This window comes from Thunnus thynnus, chromosome 14, assembly GCF_963924715.1.
Source record: "Thunnus thynnus chromosome 14, fThuThy2.1, whole genome shotgun sequence".
NCBI lineage: Eukaryota > Metazoa > Chordata > Actinopteri > Scombriformes > Scombridae > Thunnus > Thunnus thynnus.
Window position 1 is genome coordinate 12312232 of NC_089530.1, and position 27944 is coordinate 12340175.

General features: G+C 39.3%; 1 protein-coding gene across 2 annotated transcripts in view; it reads left to right on the plus strand.

Annotated features, from left to right (window-relative positions):
• slc35f3b (solute carrier family 35 member F3b) overlaps nucleotides 1-27944 on the plus strand; it is a 51654-nt gene that overhangs the window by 7153 nt on the left and 16557 nt on the right. Inside the window, exon 1 of one of the 2 annotated variants that reach the window (XM_067609871.1) lies at nucleotides 21867-22283. The exons of the other annotated variant lie outside the window; for it this stretch is intronic. Coding sequence (XP_067465972.1) covers nucleotides 22208-22283 — 76 coding nt within the window. The 5' untranslated portion in view covers nucleotides 21867-22207. Of the gene's footprint in view, nucleotides 1-21866; nucleotides 22284-27944 lie in introns of those variants that run through there. 2 annotated transcript variants of the gene reach the window in all.

Here is a 27944-nt window from a genome sequence, read left to right on the forward strand (position 1 = left end):
TCGACCAGAAGGACTTGAAAATCAGCAGCGAGAAGAACAAGCTCACAATTCAGTGCGAGAGATATTTCCGATGGTATCTTGTGAGCTTATCCTGATTTAAAACAAAAGTAACTACAGATTCAGTGGAACACTGCGAGCATTTTGGTCCTGTTCTGTATGAATTTAATAGGAAAATATTTTCAATTTGGTTCAACAAGATTAATAAGAATTATTTATTTCTGCAGTGTATTGTTACAGGTGTTACCATGTCATTAAAAGTTACCACTGTATCAGCACCAAAATCAAAGAAAGAGCTTTTAACTCCAACCAGTCCTCTTATTATTTCCCATGTTTCAAAAACTGTTTGAGCTGAGTAGTTTCATGTTTTGTCCTAGCGGTGCAAGCAAGGCTTCTCTGAACAAGTGTATTTTGGGCTTTTTTGTTGCCATCTCCAGTACAGAAGAAGCAGCTTCTGTTGCATAACATCACATCTATAATTGAATGCATAGATCATCACACACCTGCTACAGAGGTCCTTGCTTGTGCCCAGTGGACTGGAGGATCTGCAAATCAGCCGTCTGACTCTGAAGAAAAAAAAAAAGCCATCTTGTCTCTTTTAGCTGCTTGTCTTTGCTGTCAGTGTCATCCAAAGTGATGGAGATTACTGACGATAGAGGGGGCGGCTGCAGAGGAGCAAATGAGACAGCCAGTTCAGAGAGGGCTTGGAACAATATTGTAGAAAAGCTTTGACTATTTCTCAAAGGAACCTTTTGGTATTTTTTTTTTGCACAGGGACACTTTCCTTGATGGAAAGCAGAGTGGTAAATATATTGCATGTATGGACTTGTGGAGCATCTTTATATCTTATGTAATAGTTGAGACAACTGGTTGCCTTAGCCTGGTATTGTTAGTGCTTGTGTTTCTCAGAATTAATTCTGAAGACAATAGTAGTAACTGAATTGCAGCTGTAATGCTTCGTCCTCAGCGCTCGCTCTTCCTTGAAATTGAAATCCTGCCAGTTTATTGCCAAATCCTGTCCTGCTGTCATCCCTCTCTCCTCCTCACTTCTTTTATCTGCTGTTAATTAGAAGTTGTGAAGTGATGACTCCTACCTCTGCGTAATTAATCCCTGGTCTGCTGTGGCCATACACAGCACATCATTGTCAGTGTTGGCCACAGAAGAGCAGTACTGAGGAACAGAGTGAGCAAAGTGTAAATGGGGTTGTGCTAGTAATTAGGAGGCTTATCTGGACATCTAGATGGGAGAGGGTGAGTATTGATGGCAGCTAGCAGCACTGATACACACAAACGCAAGTCCTCACCTGCTGCGATTAATTAGTTTGAATCTGTTGGCCAGTTATTAAATTTTGGATATAATTTCGTGTCCATTATGCAGTTAGAACTAGTGCAGACATCGTTTAATACAACAGAGAAAAGGGTTCAAAAACTAGGCATTCTTGACGCTTGCATTTGTGCCAAGTGTGGAAAGTGTGGAAAGAGTAAAAAAAAGAAAGAAACAAAAGTCAGCTCTATATTTAGCTCAGTCATGTAGTTTTAACATTGGTTTGGGCAAAAAGTATCAACTGACCTAGTTATGAAAAGTTTGGCACCACTTTTCAAGATTAACTTTATTGTCATTCACACTATACACAGGACAAGTGCACAGCAGAACAAAATTATGTTGCATCTGGCTCAAGAATGTAAAAATTAAACACTAAAAACTGACAAAAGTAAAATATAATAAGTTAATCATATAAACATAATGTAAACAACCATGAGTGTATTGCACACAATGAATAAAATGGCACATCACTGAATAAAAGCAGTTACTAGGCCAGGACAGTCTGAGTGTGCGTGCATGAGTCAGTGGATGCACGGATGTGATGTGGCGGCGAGGGGGGGAGGCTCTGGGAGAACCTGGCAGTTCTGCACCGTATGCCATGGTATCTCTTGCCGGAGGGCAGAAGGGCAAACAGTCCATGATAGGGATGAGTGGGGTCCCCGGCAATGTTGGTGGTCTTGGTCAAGCAGCGTGATTTTCTCAGCTGTCCTCACCAATCTCTGCAGGGACTTCCGGTCTGAGGCATTGCAGTCTCCATACCAGAATGAGATGCAGCTGGTCGGTACACTCTCTAAGCAGCCTCTGTAGAATGCGGTGAGGACGGGAGGGGGGAGGTGTGCTCTCCTCATCTGTCGCAGGAAGTACAAGCGCTGCCGGGCTCTCTTGGCTAGATATGAAGTGTATAGGGTCCAAGTCAGGTTGTCTGTGATGTGCACTATTTGCTAGAACAAGCCTACCCTTCTCCATTTCAGATTTTCAATCATATTAAACCTTTAGAAAAAAATTTAAGCATATTTTGCCTTTTTATGCCAGTTTTGCATATCCCATCACCATCACATTATCTTCCTGCGGTTATATTGCTTTTCATAATCTATATTCCCCAAGCATTATGTAGGCTAGGTGTCAAACTTGGTGCATGACCGACAGCTGACCTTTTTGCTGCATCTGAGCCTCAGATGGTACTGAATCCAACACTAATCCACAGGTGTTAGTCACACTGTTTCTTTTTCTGATGATTAGGAGGCATTCCAATTAGAGAGATGGAGTATGGCTGCAGTGAGAAAACATTAGAGAGTCGATTGGCAAACAAGTTGTTGTGTAGTAGGCAGTTATACTGAGAGTACAGTTATACTTGATTTCTAACTGTTTTATTACCTCACTAGTGTTTTGTTAAAGCTGCGTTACTCAATATTTTTATATCATCTGTGGGTCAAATTAGTGTGTGTAATGGAAGAGGGGTCGTACGTAGTGGCAAACTGAGAGAATTACAGTGCCTTTTAGTGTATTTCACCTCATTGTTTTGATTTTACAGCCACGACTTTAGTCGTTTGATTCACTCTCACTACTCTCATCCATGTCATTTACAACTGGAGCAAGGCTGTTGCTTTAAGTGAAAAAACTCCTATCAACGCACTGTGTGCTACCTGCCCAGCACCAAACAGCAAAAAGACATAGTTAGAAACTGGCTATTCAAGCTAATATAGTATTTAGCAGCTACAGACCCAAACATTTTTCTCAGGGGTGGGTGGAGATCCAAAAAGAGCTAAAAGTTAATATTGTCAGGTATTGTTCAGTGTTATTGCATGTCTCTTGGATCTGTAGGGAACTGCTGGCTAAAACATTTGTCATAAAATTTTTATAATGGGATAAAATATCAATACTGTTCTAACAGCTTGTTCTGCCGACCCAACTGCCCTTCACCCCGAAAAAAAACAATCAATTAATGGTGCTTTTAGATTTATCAGATGGAACTGAGTGAGCCACTTCTGAACACGGCCATTTGTTTCAAACATGCGTCTACTGTATATTAACGCAATAAATTATGTGATATATTGTTGTTGTGAAGGGGTCTTGTAGTAAACATTACATTACATTGTTTTTCACAAAGTGTCTTGAAAGGATTCTTGTACATCTTTTGAAGAATCTTTATGCACTCTGACTGATGTTCTCAAGCATTACAAATATATCAAATACATGTAAAGGCCAAACATTGGCGAATAGAAGCATGAATGGTTTAACTGCTAAAAACATTACATTACATTAAAATAGACAAATGTTATTACAAAACACACAAACAAATATATTCGGGAATGGGACGTTAGCAAGAGGGCAGCTGGTGATTCTCATAGGTAGACAGTTTGATGATATTAGTGTGACTCAGACAGTTTGAACAGCTGAGCACATTAAACAACAAACCATGTAGGAGGATGTACAATTGCCGCAATAAATATCACACTCGTTGTACACCCCATGAATCATCATACAGTCCTTCAGATAATCAGAAAATAGCAACCGCAATATAATCATTTCTCAGTAATGACCAACATCAGTCAAATTTCCACCTTCAAATCAGGAAACAAGGCAGTAAACATATTGTAAACAGTGAGTAAACATATTGTGTATGGTCTGCCTCCTCCAGGGTCAACGCTCATCTTACCAGCATTAGTGATTCATGTTTTTTCAGAGGCTGACAGTAAATAGGTGGTGACTAATTCTTGGAGTGTTAATTCATGTTTGTTTTAAACCTGACACTTTGTCCTTTTGGATAAATGATGACGAGAAACAATTGCACAAATAGTCCAGATGGAGGAAGGGTGCATTGATTGACTCATTGACCTTAAGTTATGTTGACGCTTAAATTTATGTGGGTGAAAATTACTATTATGCTTGATTGTATTGTCAGCAAACTGCGCAATGCTGCAGATTTCTGTCCAATGTTCAATGTTCTTTGATAGATGATTTGTCTGTGATTAGGCTATCTGCTTGCGTCAGTTTAAAACCAGGCAAATCACTTTTAAAACGTAGTTACATTAAACAGATTCATAACAATCAAGACTACTGTATATGCAGTAAATGCAGTGGTTTTTAAATATATATCATGACTTTTTTGAGGTATTGTTTTGCATCAAACCACAATATTTTCACATTTTTGATTCTCATACATAGATTGCAGTTTGGTATGATACTCTAGTTGGTTCAATGAATACAGTGAAAATCAAATTACTTAAAATTTTTGAAACAACTTAACCATTGACCCACTGACAGTAACTGCTGTGTTGCACCACACAGCATCACTTTATGATACCAGCGAGCATTGCATGCTAGGATTACATACGGTCCAGATACAAGACTTTGCTGGTAGCAAAGATGCAGAAAGCCACAGTCACAAATAGTTTAGCCTTCAGCAGCACTCCTTGATCTTCAACTGTTTGCTTTTTTTCAGGTATCCCATGTTTGACTGTCCTCAGATCCTTTGTGTAGGCTACAGGAAAATAATGAAGAAGAATATAAAAATATTAGACTTGCAAATCTAGTTTGATTCTCTACTACGATCCTCTTTGAAGATGTTCTATTATTATCCTCTCTTCTTCCCTGCACAGTCATGCGACATCTGCTCACGCCAGCTACAGTATCTTCATATTTCACACACTGTTTGTCTGTTTTCATTTGTCCGAGTGGCATTTCCAATATACTGTATGTGGGACTGAATTTTTGCAACAGGGTGAGAGTGGTAATCCATCTGGTGCATACTCTTCAGCTTAAATCTATTCCAGTCCCATTCTCTGTGTCCTTCTTTGCCTCCACTATTTGTCGTAGTCACTTTCCTTTTTAAGGTAAAAGCAGGTGGGGAGGTGGAGAAGAGAAAGTGTTCTGCCGCCACTGCAGCAAAAATTGAGCGGGCTCAGCATGTGGCTCTTGAGATTAATTTGGAAAGGGCCTCTGTTGTCTAAAGCCAGAGAGAAACAAACAAGAGCAGCCATGCATGGCGGGTGGAGAATAGTTCTGTGAAGCAGCCTCATTTGTGGTTGTTTACTTAAAAGTCGGTATTAACTGTTAATGATGTAAATTTGGAAAGTATTGCAGACCTGAGCTAAATTTTCAGCCCACAGTATAATACGGTGCTTTAGGTGTGTTGGTTCATGCTGTGGTTGGGAGAAGCATGTTTTCAAGTCTGTCCTGGCAATGATATATAGATGCAGTGCTGTTGCTAATGAGGTTTATCAGGGTCAGAGCTGTGCAGAGACCTTTAGAAGGGCAGATGCTCAAAGTTAAAGAGGGGCACATGGAACAAGATTTTAAAACACCATACAACAACATAGTTTACAGCATAACCTGTTGAATTATAGCGACCCATATTCAAACAGAATATAACATGGAATAATACAACAAACCACATCATGTGACATCATAGTCCCCAACCCAGTGGAATCAGAGGGGGACTATGATTCGCTTTCTATTGTGTGTGTGTGTGTGTGTGTTCTGTTGGCACCTATTAAACATCTCACAGCCAAAGGCAACATTCTCTGCAGGCTGGATGAGGCACACTGAGAGCTGAGACCGATAACGGCCACAGTATATATTATAAACTGTGAGGTCCGAGGTTTTTTCATTGTAAGGGTGAATGAATGGCAGGATTAGCCCAAGGCTTCAAATATTTTTGTCTGAAGGACTCAGTTGGTAATGTTTGACTGAATGGCATATAAAACAATTTGCTTTCAAAAACAAAAACTGCTGAGTGGTGAAAAGGCTGCTCCTTTAAAGACATTTAGCGCATATTGTTTCTAAACAAAGAATATACTTTTGATATGTTCTCTCTGATCCAGAGCATAACATGTAGCTCTTCAAATCCCATATTTACAGAGACATTTCAAAAAACTACAAGGCATACAACAACTGGGATTGAAAGGAAAATGAAAATGGAAAATCTTTAAAGACTATAAAATATGGCTAAAAATAAGTTAAAAAGTAGTGCAAGAGACAGTTAGACAAAACCACACGGCACACAAAGTCTTATCTTTGAAGAAACCGCACAAGTTAGGTGCAAGCACCTCATGGTTACCATTTCATAATTTATTTTAATTTAGGTCTTTGTTTCTGCAAAAGTAAGAAAAGATTCTGAGATGTATATTTATCAGTTCCAAGCAACACAGTGGAAAAATATTTATAACTCCTTGGACATCAGTTGCTGTATTTCAGAACATGTTTTGGCTGAAATACCTTATTGGATGTTGGAAATTTAATTGTTCTAAAATGTCACTGAATAAAGACTCAACTTTGTAGGATTCTTTAATATACATTTTTCCAACTCAAATGAGAGCAAAATGAACTGTGATATATACAGTACTTTTCTGCTACTTCTGATTCTAGTCAGCATGTATTCAAGGTTTAAAGCAATAAGAAACATCCATTGAGCTGGGATGTGTCATTCTCAGTTGTTACCAACATACTTTTTGTCAGGAATGGGAAAATGGTCTCCCAAATTTTTTTTTTTTTTTTGCCGGTGTTTCACCTATTTCGTTAAGATACAGTTACTGAGGTCAACAACCTTTTAACAGCTTAAGAAAACATCATGTTACAATAATAGTAGTAATAGAGTTGTTGTGTAGTGTTAATATCTATATTAAAAGAGCTCTAAGTCCTTTTATAACAAGTTTCAATCTTGTCCTACCAGAACAGTAATTCATCTAGATACAGGTGTAAGTTCCTTACCAGTTTTCTTACTTTGAATTTGTTCATGTCTCTCCATCACCTGACACCTGGGTTGTTTCACATGTGCTTCTCTCTCCTCCTTAAACTTTTTCTTTAAATCTTGAATCAGTCTTTATTTTCTCCTTGTTTTTCTTTCCACACCATTACATCCTGCAATTCTTCCTCGCTTCTGTCTCCTCCTGATTCCTTCACTCACTCTGGAAATGTGAAAAGCCTTCCTTTTAAAAAACAGACAGAGCATGAAACAGAACTTTAAATTGTTTGGTATAATTGTGATTGGGAATGCATCAGTAGTCAAGCTATCTAAACTATCAAGCTACATTAACATTATGTAATGTAAAGCAGCAACACCAGATAAATTGGATGGTTAAACAATACTAATGTCAATTTAAAAAACTTCTGCTCCACTGAAGAGTTTTTGCTTCTCACCTAGTTGTATTTTGTCTAACAGATTATTATTTGATGCTGCACATGTTAATGTCATATATCATCCTCTGAGCTCTGATTCATTCATCTGTCTCATGAAAGTGGATCCAGTCTGCCTTCTAGCTTTAGCACAGAGGGTTTGTTTGTTTGTAACACCAGCGTAGCAGGAGTGGGTGGTGGTTTGTTGGTTGCTCGTTGTTAACAGTAACAGCTGCCTCCATGTTTCATACGAGGATACAATGTTCAAACGGAAAACAAAATGAGCACTCATTTTGTTACAACAACAGAAGCTACAACAGAAACTGTGGTAGGAAGCTGATCTGGCCACAGCTATAAAGCGATGGACAGTCTTTTTAAAGCTAAACAAAAGGGCAAACATCAAGGGGCAAAGGGGCTTGATCAGGGTTTGTAAGGGAGGAAGGGCAAAATGGGAGGGCGGGGGATATGCCCCCAAGACACAGCTTGGTGGTACCAGTAGAGGGTCAGATATGTTTTCTCACAGAGCTTCCGCACTGTCATTCTGCATCACTCTTCATTGCAAAGCATCTTCACTATTTTGTCACTGACTAAAGCCTGGGATTGACCAGGCGATGTGATTTATGATGTGATAGATTGACACACAAGCTACTGTACATGTGTGTGTGTGTGAGAGTTTCCTCCTGAAAGAGGTAAGGAAGTCTGAACCGATCTGTCAGAGAAAGAGGATGAGGCTCTGAAGAACAACAAGAGGACCAACTGGATGAAATCTATTTCTAGATGATAGAGACCCCCATACTGCCTCTGTAGTTTGTGTAGGCCGTGATAGGCCAGCTAATTGCTATGTCTGCACAGAAAAAAATTATCATTGGTGAATATTGGTCTGTTTTCTCTGAAATTGTTCAAAGGGGCGTATTTCTCACTGAACACTGCAGGCACTTTAATCGTTCTTGAAAGTTATCTTTTGGTTTCATGGGCTGGTTAGACTGAAATTTAATTAACGTGGATGAAAATTTGGACTACAACCAGCTGTAGATAGGTGTCACCAGTTCAAATCACAAGAAATGCGGAATTGAAATACATAATATTATTATTACGTCAATAACACATTTGTAAGTAGTGCACTGTTGTCTAGCACAATCTCTCAATCTCTCATTCCATCTCATAGATTATTGGTGTGCTCGCAGGAGTATCACTAATGACAGTGAGAATATAAGCAGTCGATTTCATTTGTAATGCAAAAGCCATGAGCAAGCGCATCCGACCATCTCTCTGGTTCGTCACTGCATGGAGAGTTTCATAAATAGTGAACAATGGCACTGTGTAAGCATGGAGAACTCCTCAGCTGACAAGTTTTCACAAGTCCTGACTGTCTCAGATCTAAAGCGGTCTCTATGCAGTACACTACAAACTGTTCAAGATGATGAGCAGGACATGACTTAAAAGATATTTTATGTTTCCCCTTTCATGTACTCGTTCAAAGCAAAACAACTGTCAGGAAGATATTTAAGTTTTGTGAGCGAGATGCTGTTTAGTTTGTTTTTGCAAATGTCAACACGGAAGAAAAGGTACATTTTAGATTTTTTATGGTTTTATAAAAAATGACAAAGTAGAGCTGGGCAGTAATTTATTGTTATCATTTATCATATTTTAGTATAATCACATCAAGATCTGATCATATTGTCACAACCCTGGTGTCAAAATTGGAAATAAGCAATGCATGTACAGTAATATAGCTACATAATAATGTGTATTTATACGTAAATATATAAAAGAGTTGCAATCAAACTATTATTTTTAATAACTGATTAATCTGCTGGTTAATTTCCTAATTAATCAATTACTAACTGTAAAATTATAGAAAATAGTAAAAAAAAAAAAGTCCAAAAGACATTTCATTTACAGTTTGCAGCTAATTAGTTTTCTATAAATCAACTATATGATTAATCAACTAATTGTTTAAGCTCTAAATTACTTAATTTATTAATTGGGATTAATTGCCTGTCAATAAAGTTGATTAATTGATTAATCAAATTATCATATCAGCACTAAAAATGTTTATAATTGTTGTGATGGTTGGTTTATATCATATCATATTTCTCTGTCCCATGAAAACAGTTTAGTTTTCCAGATTTTCTCATTTTCCTACATCTGAATAGAAGTGAGTAAAAACGTCCCGCTTCATTTTGCACTGGTTTCATCTGAAAGTTTTGGTGTCACATAGTCTTACAGTCCTGACACAGACCCACAATCTTTTCTGTGAGAAGCACAGTTGTACGGCCGGATATGAGGATTTAATTTAAGTATTAAATCAAGAGCTCTGTGACGGGGCTGTAGTCAGTCGGTGCGAGTTGTGATAGCCAAGGGAGCGAGTCTTCCCCATGCATGTCACTATAAGTCATTATTATAACCCCCAGCCCCCAGTGTACAAAGTATTCAACGTGGGTCAAGAAATCAGGCAATTAAGGGAGCTGTGGACATGGATGAGAGCCGACAGCCAATGGGGGAGTGCAGAAGGAGCCAGGAAGGCTTGAACCTCCTCTCCCCCTCAGGGAGCTGACTGGTCCACATCCCTCATCCCACTACATGTACAGAACAACCACTTAATCACAATGCTTATTCAAATCAAGCCAATGCACAGGCCTCCGTTTGCTCAAGTACTGACTTTGCACAATCTCTTCACAGTTTAAGGACAGTACTATGATAGGACTGTTGATGACTGAATATTGTATTGAACATTTAAAAAGCTTTGTAATTATAATTGATTTTTTGTCTCCAGTGGCTGCTAAAAATATGGGGTTGAAAGCGCTTTTACTGTCTTTGACCCAGAATAAACATGGTCACTGTGACAATATATTACTTTAAATATTAGTAGTAGTATTAATTTGGGTGTGAGGGCAAGTGTAATGTTTCTCACAGGTTATTGAGTTCATTATGCTGTCTACTGTAAATAAGAGTTTTCTTCATGCACTCAGATTTTAAAGGCTGATTCTATTCCCTGTCCAAATGATGCAAACGAGCTCAGACACAGACAATACACAACCTTTAGATGTAGAGCACCTCTCTTCTTTTCCTGAGTGTGAATTCAGGGTAATTACTGTGGAGAACGGAGAATGTCTCCAGGTGACATTTGACACCCATATTGCTTACACCACACTTATTATAAGGAGACTCTAATGAGAACAGCTCTCATAGGAATGATAAATTGCCTGATTTTTGGCGATTCCATCACCAGCTGATGAAGAAAACAGCTCTTCCATAAACCCTATAACAAGTGCACAAAGCTATGCGTTCACGACTTTGGCAACGCAAGGGCATCAAGTTCTATTTTTGTCCAACACTCGCTGCTCACTATTTGCCTGGGTGCTCTAGCTGTTTGAGGTTGGACTGAGAAGTGGAGACAGAGGAGAGAAAGAGTGTGAATTTTACACTACTGACAGCACACACACCTGCTCCTGGCCTTTTGAAGGGCCTCCAAACACCTGCTGCTGTGGTAGATGGAAAGATAGATTCGCTAGTGATCAGAAACCAGCTTGATCAGTGTTGAAAGCGACTTGGCTGGACCCGGCATCCAATTGAAACACTTCAAAGACAAGAGCTAACAGATCTGGAGCTCAATGAAAACGTGATTATACAATGCAGAATTAACACCCTTTTTCCATTAGGCAATCAATAAATACCATTCCCCTCTGAGAAAGACATTCATATTGTTATTGCTGCAACTGCCAACTGTATTTAACTAGTTTCTTTCCTGGTGTTTGGACCTATTCCCTGGCTTTGAATTATTTACCACAAACGGCAGAGTCCTATGTGCAATTTTTGTCAGTCTGCCACCTTAATTATGTTCAAGTAAAATGATTCATATCACCAAATTGCTGCGTAATTGAGGGGTAGAGTCCCAGGTGTATTATTTTACTGTTATTCACTGGTCACATTTGTGTACAAGATGTTCACACAATTCTGTCAGCAGTCTCCATGGCACCATCAAAGATAGAGATTAGTTGAATCCCTCCTTTAGGGTCTCATGTTGTTGGCAGGGAGATGGTCAGGCTGTTTCTGAGTAAAGGTGGCAACAGGTCCTCTTTTTCCGCAGTAGGATACTGGGCCTGGTCTCTGCTCTGTCTCCGATAATGATCTTTTCATCGGGTTGTTTAGGTGATTTAATGAAGAGTTGCAGGATGGCCTGGCAGTTAGTGAGGTTGTTTCCAAACTGAGGGATCCCATGTGTAGCCATACATATTAAAGTACCTTTCATCAACATAAATAACCCCTCATTTCTTCACTTACAGCTGAATAATAACACTTTTATTAAGCAGTAACACACTAGCTTTTCAGTGCTGCATCCCAACTAGAGAGGGGAAACAGAAGATTTCCTGCTTGAGGGATCAATAAAAGTATATCAAAAATTCAGAGAAGAAAGAGATTTTGTGCAGCCTTGTGGATATTCTTATTGCAGATTGCTGTTCATGTTAATTAACCTCAGCTAACTTCCTGGATGTAAAACAACCTGCAATGCACCACTACATAAAAATTGCCTCATCCTCTGTGATAAATGCAGACATTGCCCTGTAGATGCCTCAGACATGCAGAAGGTAGATAAAATACACCTTCCAAAAGGACTTAACTTTGAAGTAAGTGCATCATTACAACACATATATAACAGTGGGTCATAGGATGAAAGCATATAATCCCCTACATCACTTTTCCCATGTTTCCCATGCAGTTTTACACATGATTTGGAGTCTTTTGAGCTCCTTTTGAAGCTTGATTATCAAAGTACTTCTCATGAAACGTGCTTTTTAGCTGACAAATATTGCTAATTGTCATTCAACCTGATGTAACCCACCTTTCTAGCAGTGTTTTTTAAATTAATTCTAATTCAATTCAATGTTTTAATTTAATTTAATTTTAAAAAGTTATGTAAAGATAAATGTAATTTTCCATGATATGATTCCATTTTTTACACACACTCTACATGGCTGCTAATAGAGTTGTCAGTGCCTTTTCAGGTCCATCTGGATTTTCTGTAGCCTTTTGTCACCTCAGTATGAAGGAAAAAAAAACAAATCCCAAATCAAAAATGGGAGCGAGTGCCTCACAGTGTGACCCAGCGCTAACAACATCTTCTGAAAGGATAAGAAAGAGAGGCGAAAGTGAGAAGTGATCACAAAGAGCTGCCACAGTGTTTGTTAGTATTTTCCACCTCTGTGTATGTATGTGTGTGTGTATATACTTTAGTGGTGTGTTCATCTGGGCTCTATATATATATATATACATACACATGTATGTATGTATGTATGTATGTATATATACACATGTATGTATGTATGTATGTATGTATATATACACATGTATGTATGTATGTATGTATGTATGTATGTATGTATGTATGTATGTATGTATGTATATATACATGTATGTATGTATGTATGTATGTATGTATGTATGTATGTATGTGTATATATATATATATATATACATACACACACACATATATATATATATATATATATATATATATATATATATATATATATATATATATATACATACACATATACATAGCTATAACGGTATTGTATATAACAGTTGTGTTCTTCTATGTGTCAATGTCTGTTTGTGTTAAAGTGTACTGTTAAAGTCTGTGTCTGTGTGTTCTGTATTAGATGTGCATGTGGGTCACTGTTTCATCACCTTTCATTACTGCTGTCCCACTTTTTGCTCTATTGCTGGGGTGTAAATTTGATTTCTTGGTCATTTTTCATCCAGACCCTGAGCAAGGGTCTTTATGTCAAGTTTTCATCAGTTAGTACATGTGGTCACAGTGCCCCCTGCAGGCAAAATGAGGCTCTGCAGTGTCAGAATATGTCATTTACAGAAATGTGTTGAAAATTGTAGATAATTAGACACAGCAGCACCACACATAACTACCTTTTATTTCCATTTTCTAATGGATCATATGCTGATAGCAAAAAACAGCAACATCATACGTTACTTTTACTATTTTTGACATGGTAGTGTTGTATCTACTTGGTGCTCTGCTATAAGAGCTAGGCATAACTAGAACAAAATGTACCATTCAGGAGTGTAATTTTTTTGTACAAGAATGAGAAGAATATGCAGAAAGAAAAGATTATATAACATAATATGTTAGAACTCCAAGCTTTTCAGACTCAGGTAATAGCTTGATATAAATGCAAGTGGCAGCGAGAAGCTTTTGGAAATGCTGCCCCATAATTACAGCAATTGAGAACAGTTTTAACAACGTTAAGCACAGTGAGATAAGTGCTGTTTAAAGAGGAGCCGATTCAGCAAAACAGCTGGAGGGGTTTTTCTATTTCAGAACCACAGACAGACCCTCACCCTCTGAATGTTAAGAATGCATAAAGTATAGAGGCAAATATTGGACAGGTGCAAAATGAAAATCAAATTTACAAAGAAATTACAATTACAATTAAATTAGTTTTTCAGACTATATTGCCTGCCGAGTAAAGCCTGTTAAAGATGAAATAGTCATTCTATAGCTTGACAACAGAGGGAGCTGGCAGCATTTATATTTTCTCTATCTCATCTCTCATCTTGCTGTTTTCATTATGTTTGTCATTACCATAACAGTGACACTAAGTGATGTCTAAGGAAATCAAAATGAGTACATAATGATTATGGCTGCATTATTGTCCACTGCATTTACTGTACAAAAAAGCAGTGTATGCACTAGTGTATGTAAATAATACAGGAGGTAATCTGTTTCTTTTGAAGGTGGGTCTCTGTCATATTTCCTAAAGATAAGGTTCACAAGCAGCCTCCAATTTGCCTGCCTATGTGTCAAGTCCAATTTTGACTCCCTCTTGTTTGATATCATTGCATCAGGTACTGGTCAGAATCATTCTCATCTCAGTTTCAGCATCTCTGCCCTCACGTCTTTCAATAAACAAGGTCCTCTACTGTACCACAGTTGTACTAGAAACATCTGCACACAGAACTTTTACTCATCACATGTTGTGGCTCTGAAATGACCTTAATTGGAAATGGGAAATGTGCTGCCGGGGGAAGATTCCTCTAGTGGGATGTAAATTTAATGGAGACTCACTCTCCCTGATTAAACATGAGCCACCGGGATAGAGTGTGATTACAAGGGCTATCACCAGGTATTAGAACTTGACGGCATTTAATAGATGCTGCTGGACTTTATTAGCTGTGGTTGTAATTAAGAGGAATTCCCGCATTACTTCATTTTAAAGCGGCAGCCAGTCTGACTCCTTCTGTCCTCCTCCTAGACAGCTCTGTGCTGTGCTTTGAGTGGGAGGAGGTCACAAGCTCTGTGACCTGTACGCTCCTCTGTCAAACAAGCACCCAGTCAGACTGCTTTGGGGTTGTTTTTTTTTGTTAGACTGCATATGCGGAAAAGTCAATGTAGGAGCTGGAACTATTAGTTGATTAATTGCTCCATCAATCAACTGAAAATGAATTGACAGCAATTTTAATAACCAATTAAGTCGTTTCTTAAGCAGTTCCAGCAATTCACTAGTACCAGCTTATAAAATGTAAATATATGATGGTTTTCTTAGTCCTCTATGATAGTAAACTAATTATCTTTGGGATTTGGACAGCTGGTTGAAAAACCTGGATGCAGAGACTTTCTAATGGGCATTTTTCACTATTTTCTGACATTTTACAGAGCAAACAATTAATCAGTTAATCAAGAAAATGATGTTCAGATGAATTTATAATGAAAATAATTGTTAATCTGTGTGAGCGTTGATGTTAGTGTGTTGTTTTTTTAGCATAGCTGATACTTTATGTAATTACCATGTGTAGTTTAGTGAGCCATCCTGCCTTCCATCTATGGAAAGTTTGGAACTTGATGGAGCTGCCACTGATACCTTACACATCCAGCAAATGAGCTAAGCTACTGGAGGCTAATTTTGTTCTCAGCATACATTCAGGCCGCACAAAAAGAACACACAAAAGTGAGTTTGTCCCATCCTGAGTACACAGGAAAAATTTAAATTCCCCCCCAAAACATAAGATTTCTTTGATGCAGTGTTTGTTTTGGGGGTTGACCATATATACCACCAACCATTGTGGACAGTGACATCACCAGAAAGTCAAGCATAACTTGATTAAACTGGAATCCCTTTGAGTGCTTTAACAGCGTTTTTACCATCAAGCCATATATAATTTCATGCTGTTCTTCTCCAGGAGAGACAATTTATTACATCAATGCACAGAGGTTTCCCCCAGACAACTAGGGATGGATTTGCAAACAGTTTTCTTTATGATTATATTTTATGTGGAAATTCTCTTTTGATCACAACAAAATGTCAGCCTATATGCTAAAGGATTTCACTATGAGATCATTATTGCGGTTGCAGTATAAGTTACAGCTTCTGAGTATAAGGTTTCACATGCGTTTGAAAGATCAATACAAGTGTAGGCCACCATGTACTGTAGCTCTATAATGTACCTAAAATGAAAAAGGTGTTTTGGCAACTATTTTCTCCCTCCTACCCCCCATGGGAACCCACTGAGGCTATTAATCCAATAAACTGCTGTTGGTTGCAGTACCTTGACAGCCGCTTGCCTCCACAGATGAGCTGCGTCTGCTATGAAGATGTATGGGGCCCAGGGAGAGGAAAAGTTAATTTGACTTGACCTTTCTGGTATTTGAAACAAACTGTTATTTAGGACTTGATGCCTCACTTCTCACGCCCTGGGAGCTGTTATTAAGTGTGAGGGCAGCCAGACAGACTCCTCTTCAGTTTTGTAATGAACCCCCAACTTTCATGTTTATTGCTCTGCCACCCGTTTTCCATGCTGAGCACGAGCCAGAATTGAGCTGGACTGGAACAGTGGAGGAAGAGATGGTAAAGATGAGATTTAAACTTAATTAAAACTTTTTTTCTAGAGAGATGCAAACACTGAAAATCTCTCTTCAGTTTACTTAAAAGAAAACACTTCCGATATTTGGTATTACTGTAATATTAATATACTATATAATAGTATATTCATAGTTAAAATATATTGATCTATTTTGTGTACCTAGCCTCATCATCTTTGCTTATAGTGCCAAATCTGATTACATCTGATCACTTTAATGAATTGGGAAAAGCCTAAAAAAGTAACCTAAAGCTGGTTCATGAGTATTCATACAGTCATTATATAAGTCAACCACTTTGGTTCAGACTGAAATATCTTAACAACTAGACATTCATGGTCCCAAGAGGAGCAACCCTATTGACATTGGTGGCCACATGACTTTTCCCCTGGCGCAAACAGCAGGCTAACACTTTTAGTGGAATATTTTGACATATACTGTAGATGGATAGCCAGGGAATTTTGTACAGACTTTCGTGGTTCCCTGATAATGTTTCCTAATGACTTTTGTGATCCACTGACCTCTCCTCTAACGCCTCCATGAGGTTAACATTTGTGGTTTTTGGTGACATGTCTCAACAACAATTGGATGGACTGCCATGAAATTTGGTACACATGTAGCACCATCATCATGTAGTGTCATCATCAGCTAAATATATATAAATATCAGCATGTTAGCATTGTCACTGTGAGCAAAGCAACACTGTGCATATAGTCTTAAAGAGCTGCTGCATCTTAGTCTTCCTTTCTGGAATAGACATTTGAAATTGGTGACTACTGAAAACGATGTTACACAGTTACAATTGTGCCCATTTTCATTTATCTAGAAAAAAGGATTTTGTGTCGCCCACCGGCCAAAACATTCAGAGAGTAATAACTTGTTTTACTTTAACTGGTGCTTTTGTAAGGAACCTTAATTTCAGCTGAGTAAGGCTCACATTAAGTAGTTCTTATTGGTGTTAGACGAGGAATTGATTTGTTTTAAATCAGGATTAGCTGTGTCATTGAATAGGAAATGCCAATAACAAATCTGTTTGGCAGAGGTAACTACAACAGCTCAGACAGTCTGTACCAAATAGCCAACAGCTGTACACAAATTAAACCAGGCACATTTACTCACATTAGCACTATTGGTTACTTCAGATCAGACAACAAGAAACCCTTAACTCTCACACACACCTTTTAGCACTCCAAGTCAATCATCTTCAACTATCAAGAGCTCTGTGCAGTCTGATTTGCAGCTGAAGCACTTTTATACATAATCAATAAAATAGATTTTCAGACCACCTCATTTTCCTCCTTCTCATTTTGCTCTGTACGATTACAGTAAACAGCTGATTTGTAATATTGAAAGTGGTGAATACATTAAGTACAGTACAAATATCAGTAGAAATATAGCTATAGAGGTTAGATTATCAAATAAAGCAATTGTTACCTCCAATTACTCAGTGGTGTTGGAATGACAATGTCTGTTGGCCTATTGGTTGACCCTTTTGGTCCAGACTGAAGCCTTTGGATGATTGCCATGGTATTTTGTACAGATATTCATGGTCCCCTGAGGACAAATCCTACTGACTTTGGGGATCCTGCGACTTTTTCTCTGGTGCCACCATGACGTTTAGTTTAGTTTTATTGTGAAATAACAACTATTGGATGGATTGTCATTAAATTTGGTACAGACACTTATGTCTCCCTTGTGACTTGTCAGTACTTTGGTGATCTGTAAACACTTCATCCAGCACCGTAGTTAGGTAAAAATTTATATTTGTCCTTTATGACCAAATACCTGCAAAACGAATGACATTTCCATCAGCCTCAACTGTACTACATAGTTTAGTGCTAACTAGCAATGTGCTAAACTGAGATGGTGAACATGGTAAACATTACCTGCTAAACATCAGCATGTTAACATTGTCAGTGTTAGCATGTTAGCATGCTGATGTGCTGACTCTTAGTCTTAGTATAAGAGGCATTCTTTTTAATGCCTTCATTTTTGTTTCAGATTTGGAAACAAACGTGACAGCAGCACAAACAACATAACATATATCAAATAGCTTCCCTGCTCAGACTTACTACTATTCTTATTTACACCAATTTTATTATCAAACAATTATGTTTTGCATTTCTATGAAACATATTTCATTTAACCTTCAAGGTCTACTCTTCCATCAAATACATTTTCTAAACAATATCAAGCAATTTCCTGTTGTATCGTTTCTGCTGGCTACAAGCTAAATGTTTGTCAGGTATTTAGTTTAGCCACCCTAATGATCCATATAGGTCCATCACAGCACAGTTGGTTGGAATGGCATATCACATAATGTCTTTTATGGTTGCATTTACTTTGTCCCAGAAACCCCAGAAAGATTGTTTGACCTGGAAACTGGCTACTCTAGCGTCCCTCATTATTCAGCATGAATAAACATGTAAGAAAAGCACAAGCCTTTCTTTGCGGTGCACTAGAACATTCACTGTACATGGAAGACTAATCGCCTCTCCTCCGGATCAGCGTCTATCAGTCTCTGGGTAGAAATAGGGATTCAAAAGACTGCACTGATGCAGGAACCTCAAAGGATACCTGTTTTTTGCACTTCTTTATTGCTCATACACACTTATCTCTATTCATATACAGCATGTGAACGTGTGTTAGAGAGAGAGAGAGTTGTCATGTGGTGTCTTGGAGCATGGACGAGTTTGATCCTCCTCTGTGTTCACAGATAAAAGTCTATGAGTCACTGACTGGGATCTTTTAATGATCTCACCCGCTCCACCTATTTCCATCTCCCTGTCTTTCTATCAATAATAGCACACTCTCCGACTGAATCTTCATGTTCTTACCATACTAAGCTACTGAAAATTGACTACATTAGTTCCCAAAAGACAGCTGGCAGCTGCCGAGCCCAAATGGGACTCACGCAGACACACACAAATCGTGACATGGAACAATATAATTCATAAGTGACATGTTTCTAATGTTTCTCCATCAAACATCCTGTGCTGCTCTTTTAGCTCGTTCACTGTGAGCTCTTGCACTTCATCCATTACCTCCCATCCGCTGCTCCTGACATTTCCCATTCTGAAACCCAAACACATGAGGAGTGGGAGGCAATGGAAAATAGTCAAGGATCCAGTGAATTTGGTTGCTGAGGGACGTCAGAATGGGTGTAGGCAGAGAGTGTTTTTAGAGCTCCCTGTCCTAGTTAGGTAGGGCAGGGGATTCTAGCTTGAGTGTGAGGTAGAGTCTAAGCAGTGAATTATTCAGTGCGGATTCCTTTAGGCATGCTCCCACTCAGCAGATTTTACACACACACATGTATGTCTTTAAAGACATTAAAGCAGGGTCACAGGGACAGCAGAGGCATTCTCGGATCAATACTGAGCGGCCCAATCTGTACCACTGACAGTGATCTGCTTCCCTCTGATGTATGATCTGTATGTACATTATGGCTTTAGCTTGGCAGTTACACGTGGAATGACATGGCAAAGCTATACATAGAGGGTGTCAAGCACAATTTCAGTTGACCAGCTGCTACCAATGAGTGTGTTGGACAGATCTCTCAGTTTGAGAGGGTTATGAAACTCGATGTGAAGCTCTGAATTGTCACTTCAGGTTTCAAAACCAATTTCTGTTGTTGGTGGAAAAAAAAAAAGACCTAACAGAGAAGAGTCTCGGGACACTCAGCAATGCGTTTTAGCACCTCTCACTCGCCTCATGGATGAGCCTGAAAATGTTGCCCACTTCAAAGCAGTGCAATTTGAACTGTGATGACTTTGGCAAAGTCAAAGACAGGACATGTAAACAGAAGAGGTGATGTGAAACGTAAAGTTACCAGAAGCCTTACCTGCATGTCAGTCAATCTGTTGGTCAATCACTGGGAATTTAAGTCTCAATCACTTACAGCTGACAGGACACTGAGACACTGAACAGCTGAGGTACTACTACAGCTGAGGGCTGTATTGAATTAAAACATAACAGTTGATGATATATATTTGCCAGGTATCATAGGACCATAAGAATGTGTAGCGTCTCATCATTATCTCAATTATTTCAATAAATTACACCCCAACACAGACAACACTTACAGTAAACCGATCTTTGGCATGTTTATTTTACTCTCTACATTTTATTATGTCAGTAAATTTAATATGAGAATTATAATTTGATTATATTTTCTATATCCACAGACTTATGAAGGAGCCTACAGGCCTATGAATGTGAAATTTCATTATTCTCAGTGATTACTAATGAAATTTTAACCACTCTGCCTTTTATTCCGTTTTGAATTACATTAGATTAGTTTCAACTTTATGGTCAAGTCAACCACATCATGAAATAAGCTGCACATGTTAAAAGTAGAAGATGTTACTGTGATACAAAATAAACAAACAAACAAAAATGTACAGTAAGAATGAATGCAGCTTCTGTTAATCAAAAAGTCTGATTTATTTGCCATAAAGTATGTATTTTTGATGTATTTGTGAGTAAAGCAGATTGCATTTGATCTCATGGGTCATTCTATTTATGTGGATATTACCTGTTGAGTTACAGAGCCCCTCCAGACATGTTTTAAGATGTCTATAAAATACTCTAGTTTGAATGATCATTTGTGTCTAATATGTTTTTTCCACAAAAAAGTTCAGTTAATATCTTTTAATCTACTCCTTCTATCTCACTAAAAATGCCAGAATCTATGAATATGTAAATATTGCTCATTTCAGAAGTTGTTGCTGTGGCCAAAATATGTCTCCTACTTCACTGAAAAGTCCATTCTCAGTGTCTATGCAGCTTTGAGTTTCCACATCACACTTATATAATTTAAATACTGGACCACAATTGGCTCTGAACTAGGTGTAACAACTTATGCTTGTAGATACAAGCCTTAAACTCAGTGCACACAGAGAACCCCATCAGCATGATGAATGTGAAAACAGCCTTTTAGTGCCAAACTCTGCACATACATCATTCTGCACAGTGAAGCTCAGCATCACAGTGAAGGAACTAGAAGTAAAACACATTTTGGAGTGGAGGGGTACTTTAAACTTAATATTGCACAGGAACATCTTAACACTCTATACACATCCTAACATAATAGAATACATGTGATCTGCTGTATATCTCTTTGATAACGAAATCAGCATTTTCAGAAAAAAAACAGTAATGAAAAACTGTTCAGGTACAGGGGGGGGGGGGGGGCATCAATAGGCTGGATTACAAAGTGGGCTCAGGGGCCCTTAAATGAGCTTAAATTGCAGGGTTTCCACGTGGTACCCTAATAAAATAAGCACTAGTTACTGTCATTATTATTTAATTCACTTGAAAACACTTCAATTAGAGTATTTAAGAGCTATCAATCCCCTGCCCCACAACACCGACCCCCAACCTCAACTGCATCGGTCCCATCATATCTGTCACAGAGTTTGCTTGCACGCTGCCAGGTCAGTGCATCCGTTCCGTCAGTCCCATGCGGAGCTTCTTTTGCCCCGGAGGGGGGATCACACGGCCACGGGGAGGTCGGAGAGGACAGCCGGGCTCACCAGCTTCGGGACAGGGGGGTTGGTGGTGGGAGGTGGTTTTGATGCTGTAGGTGGACTGATGGATGTGTGACGTTGGCGAATTGCAGCAATTGCCAAACTGTACGTGAGGAGAGACCAGCCAGGACGCGCTGGATACAGCAGATTTGGGGAGGGAAGGCAAGTGGAGGAAAGGGGGTGGGGGGACACGACAGAGGAAGGAAAAAAAATCATCAACAGGGAGTTGGATGGAGGCGAGGGGACAGAGCGCAGGAGACCGGTCTGAAAACATTAAGGGTCCCATCAAGAGGTCTGGTGTCTGCACCAAATCAGCTTCAGGGATGTAGTCGAAGCGGTTTCGAGCTCAGCCCATCCGAGCTCATCACCATGAAGAAACACTCCGCAAGGGTTGCCCCGCTGTCCGCCTGCAACAGTCCGGTACTCACCCTCACCAAAGTGGAAGGTAGGGAGAGTTCATATCGATTCAGACCGTTTGCGCTGCGCACTGGGGCTGGTGTGTCTGTCTCTTGGGCCGCCTGTAATTGCAGGCTGCACAGAATACCCTAAATTTAGAAACCTCCTTCTGTTGATCTGATGGGGGATTTCAGTTGAAATATTTCAGTGAATGCTACTCACGTTTCTCTTTCAAGCCTGGTGGATTTTTAGACAGAGATTAACTTTTGGAAAAATCTTACAGTGAGGAAGATAAAATAGAGTAAACGAAGCGCGCAAGTTACCGTTAAATCCATTTTGGCGCGGGTAGCCCAACATTTACGCAAACAATTTGCATCGGACACCACCAATTTTCTGCATGCAAATTCCGTTAAATCTCATTATCTGTTTACTGTTTCCTGTCGTGATGTGATGTGTTGCTGAAAACACAAAAAATGAAGCCCTGAAATATTCCTGTATTCTCCAAATTATGTTATTGACGCATTGATTCTTTTGACTCATGCTTGCCTGATGAATTCTGTGCTAAATTTACTGGTCAGTAGGGAGGATCTTAAGTTGTTATTGCAGCAGGGATTCCCCTCACACTCTCCACCCTCCACTCAGTCACTGGCTACAAGAGTCCCAGCTAAATGCCAGAGCATCACGCCAGAGCAGCCAGGACAGGAACACAGCAGTAAACATGTTAATGGTCCCTGTAAATGACTGATCTTCAGTCCGCCTCTGGTTGGGTCCCCCTGCTTTGTCTGATCCGCAGGAGCACAATAATGAAACTGACATTTCCTGCTCACATCATTAGTAGGGACACCTCCTCTCTTCTGGTGTATTGATGATCCGTGTGTGTTGGTGCATCACCTCCAACACACCTGTCCTGACATCTCAAACGAGTATTGAGTCATAGCTTCCTTTCTGGCTGTACAGTGCGGCTCTTCCGATCTCCTCCTCAGCCTTATTCCTTGCAAAGGGGGCGAAGTTATGCATTTTTTAATCTACCCCTCAGCACAGAGGGCTACTGAATGTCTCAGTGCTTGACATAAGTGCAGAGTAAATACTGAATCACAGTGGAATTAGCTGCCCTTTTCACAACGCTCTTAAACAGAACAATGTTATGCCTTGCATCTAAGTAATCCCAAACTCATTTGCATTTCTTTGGGGGCCTTAAGAAAAAATAATGAATTAATAAATTATTAATTAAATAAATAAATAAAACGTGTATAAAGACACATTCTTAGCATGCATTTACTTCTACAGCTTTTATTATTTTATTATTTTTAATTACACGTCATGCTACATGAGAATAGAGGTTATGATGACTTACAGGTAAAATTACAGTTGCTGTTATGGAGATAATTTGCCAAAATGTCTGTGTGGCCTCTATAAAAACCTGTTTTCAAGTTAGATTTAATGTAAAAGTTAATTATGAGGACGAATATCATTTACACAGGTGAAATTGTTTACTTCTCACCCACTGTTACAGGACTTCTGGTAGTCTGAACTTAAGCTTGCTGACTAAGACCTGTCAGTGAAGCTTACTGTCTGTCTGTGCTCTTGTTGTTTGGGATATTAATGTGAAATTATCTGGAAGGTACTTCATTATTCATAATTTATGACTAGACCAGCTGCTAGAATATGAATGAAGCATTTCCATCCAATTTCACAAAGGCACTGCAAAAATCTATCAGATTAATTTACAAGATTTTGCAGTAGTTTAAACTGTGTTGCATGTTTTCAGTCACCGTGAGGCCCCCGAATAATCACTACAGCTTTACCACCAACGATTGTAAGCTTATTAGCGTGAATGTCAGCTCAAAATATTTTATTTCCAGAATGAGATGGCAGGCTGTTATTTTACAAACTTAAATAGAGAGTATTAACAGAAGCAGCGGTGCAGTGACACACGGCTGGGGATAGAGAAATGATTGTAAATGTGTGTTTGTCGGGGGGTGATACAGTATTGTCAATTGTTGAAGGGAGTCAAAGCTGTAGAGTTTATGATGTGAGCGTTCGCCTCCCCATTTCAGCAGCTGCTTTGAAGAAGGAGGGAATCACAGGGGGCCACAGCGGATCAACACACAGCTTTTCAGAGACTGTGCTGCTTATGTAACACCAACTCCAAAACCTCTGTTCTCTGCACTAACAACATGCGCCTGACTGTCAAAGTTATTTTTTTTTTCAGTTAGGGATCTTCAGTGGTCCCCTTTTTTTCTCCTTCTTTCATGTGTCCGGTTAACATTCCCGGTTCAACATAGAATCAGTGTCTTTAAACAGCACATACAAGGCTGATGTCACACCAAATTCAGATCACAGGTTTTCTTACATCTTTGGTGCTGTGACTTCAGTTTCTACAGGAAGTATCAAGTCAGGATGTGTTTGGAGAGAAAGGTGGGGCTGCCACCCAACAATAGTGACATCAGGCTAAGTGACACAATTGCTACCTCGCGGCTAGTTACACAACAATCTATCATTCGGCAGTTGATTCTATTTTCCGTTAGTGTTGGCTGATTTTTCTTTGTAACAAAAGTCCATTTCTGGTCAGATGCTGCTGTCTCTTTCAGCCACAAGTTTGATCCATTGTCTTCATCTAGACTATTTATCTCATCCTCTATGTGTTCTTGTGACAAATTCACCCAACCAGCGGCCCATGGAAGATGATCATTGATTTCTCTTCAAATGTGTTTTTAGTGATGATGTCCGTGGGGAATGTCTGTGTTGTTCCTGTGCTGTCAGTGGCAGGGGTAAGAAGTTCATAAAAGTCCCTTTAATCTCTATAATCTCATTAAAATCTTTGAAACAGAGCAGGCATCTTTTACAAGAGTGATTTGGCGTGCGTGCATCTCCCAGGAAGCTGGTTGTATTTCACCACACCAAACCTTTCCCCAGGACTCCATATACCTTGAATGACAAACATATGTAGAGCTCTGGGTCAAAACGTCCAGATATTGAAACCATTTAAGATATTGAATCTTAGTGAAAAAGTGTTTTCCAGTGAGGTGATGCACATTACCTGCATGTTTCTTTAATTAAACCAATGCAAGAATTCTTATGGAGGATAGTTATTCTCTCATGGACAGTCCAATTTGCTTTATCCTGTCTGCTTCAAGATCTTAAAGATGTTTTGAGAAAAACAGAACTTGAAAATGATTTGTGTGGATACAGCTTGAAGTGATGGATGTAACGTTGGTTATTGGCCTCTCTGCCCTGCTCTTTGTGCACAGTTAATGATCGTCAAATTCATCTTAATAAAATATGAGCATTTAGCAGCAGGCCAGCAGCATTTACCTCTAAGCAAGTGAGCAAAAAGCGAATCATTCAATATGAATGATTTTGTCCATTTGAGGTGCAGAACACACAAACCTGAATCATCACAAAAGCAGTATGATTTGGGTACTTCATGTACATTCACAAAGCGCATAAACTCAATCTTGTGTGTACATTTGCATGTGTCTTATTTGTATGTAGATTTTCACTAAGGCCTTGTGTGAATAGCAACAACCTCAGCATGTAGATGAGGCTGCATCGAGGGTCAAACATACACACATGTATCTTAAACCTTCATTACTTGTGTTAAAAGATCACCGGAAGCAGTGAAGACGTTACATTTGGAGTTTTCCTCTCTGTGCTCTATTGATATGTAGGGTCGTACTTTTATCTTTTGAAGATAATTGATGTTGACTTTCATGATAGTCAAAGGACTAAAAGCGAGGCTTCTCCTTCAGTCTAAATTCATTTTAAAAGCAGCTGAAACAGGCCTCTCTTGAGCTGAATACACAATGACAGGGCTTTTACTTTATTAAGAGGTGAGCTTTTGCTCAGGGTAACCAATGTAGAGTGTGTGCAGAGAACGCTATCAGTTTACATTGGATTGAGAGAGATTTATTGAATAGATGAATTGATGTTTAGTGGTGATGTGAAATGCTAAATTGATTCATTGTATGAGTTCATTTGTGGTTAGCTGTCATGGCTTCCGTGCTGCATATCTCATTTGTGTGTTTCGCACAAGAAATGCCTTCTGTGACACTGTAGTAGTGTTTCATCTTTGAGCAAAACCCCCTGCAAAAATGTGTAAAGAGGAAGCTCTGAGCTATAATCCTAAATTGAGGGAGTTGATCTGAAAGCTTTCTTCACGTTGCCTATCCTCTCCAGATTTCAAATGCAGCCAGCAGACCAGATGGTACAGTTGTGGTATACCTACTAGAAGGCTAATTATTCCAAACAAAATATTTCCACCATGTCTAATGCCTGAAGCTTTTAGTAGTAATTGTGACAAGCCTGGAAAATATGTCAGCACAAATGTGTGCTGTGTGCTTCATTGCATTTCATCTGTGAAAATCACTGACTTAGCAGTTCATTCCATCTAAATCTTTTTTTTTTTACTTTAATGAACTTCCTTTTGCTTTTGATGCCATTTAAAAACTAATCAGTCTTCAAACTGTAATGGTCATCTTATATAAGTGATGTAATGGGTTAAGATGTATCTGAAAACAGTAGAGTCCTAAGTCAGGTTTATGTAATTCTGATAGAATCCCTCCCTTATCAGTGGCCTTGGGGGAGGGAGTAAAACCGCTGTTTTTGGGCAGACACTCAGAGTACATCTGCGGTGGTTGCCTATCCATTACTTCAACAGGGATGCTGTGGCCAATCTTTTAAATATTGATTTGTCACGTTAAGTGCCGGGACTCTTGCCAGTCTGTTAAACTGCAGGTCCATCACACTATATTCACTGCTATAAGGAACTGCAAGAGAGAGGAAGGGATGCTTGGGGGACATTTGGGCAGTGTACCCAGTGCCAAATATGAGTAATCGTTATTGTGCTGCTGTAACACACAGTGCATGGACACGCACAAAACATTCTGGGTTGCTTGCACGCAGTGTTTTGGCGTGTCACTAACCAATGAGGCACCATGGGGCGGCAGCGTTGACCTGTATCATGAGCATCTGTTGAACCAGCTGGGCAGGTCAGGACAGTGACAAACAACAAGTCCTCTATACGTGGTGAGGAACTCGCTCCGTTGTCCTTTGAGGTTGAAGGAGAAACCGGTTCGGGTATTAAGGAGAGTGGGATCAGTAACAGCTGTCCCGCCCTTGTCTGCCCTCCTGGGCCTTTGTCCTGTCAGCCCATGTGGTCCCACCTATCAGCCGGGTGAAGCAGCAGGGTGTGTTTTCCGCCTGTCTCTCTGGTGTGTTATTGAGCAGGACAGGCTCGTCAGATGAGCCTGCTCTGGTGTGTTGAAAGGCCTCCGACTGACAGCTTGGCCTGACCAAGCTGTCACAGTCAAGTATCACAGGCTCCCACTGTCTCTCAGGCATTAGAGATTACAAAGACAGTCACTGCTGTCTGTCTGTGTGCTGCCTGTCTGTCTGACCTGTCTGCCATGACCAAACCACCACCCTTCCTAAATATGACATCTGTAGTTCACAATTCATAACAAATCGCTAGAAATTGTCTTACTTGGTAAACAAATACAGACTGTAGGTCTAACAGCTTTTAAAGCTCAGCCTTTGACTTGCATGTCAAAAATGACAAACCACATAAGTCATCATGGGTTTGAAGGATTTATTTTAAGGTATTGATTTCACGATTGATGTTGTGTGACAGCCAGAGAGTTGAACAAGTATTTTGCATTTCTATCTTCCATTTATGCAAAAAAGCTTTTAGTTTTTTTATCGTCTGAAA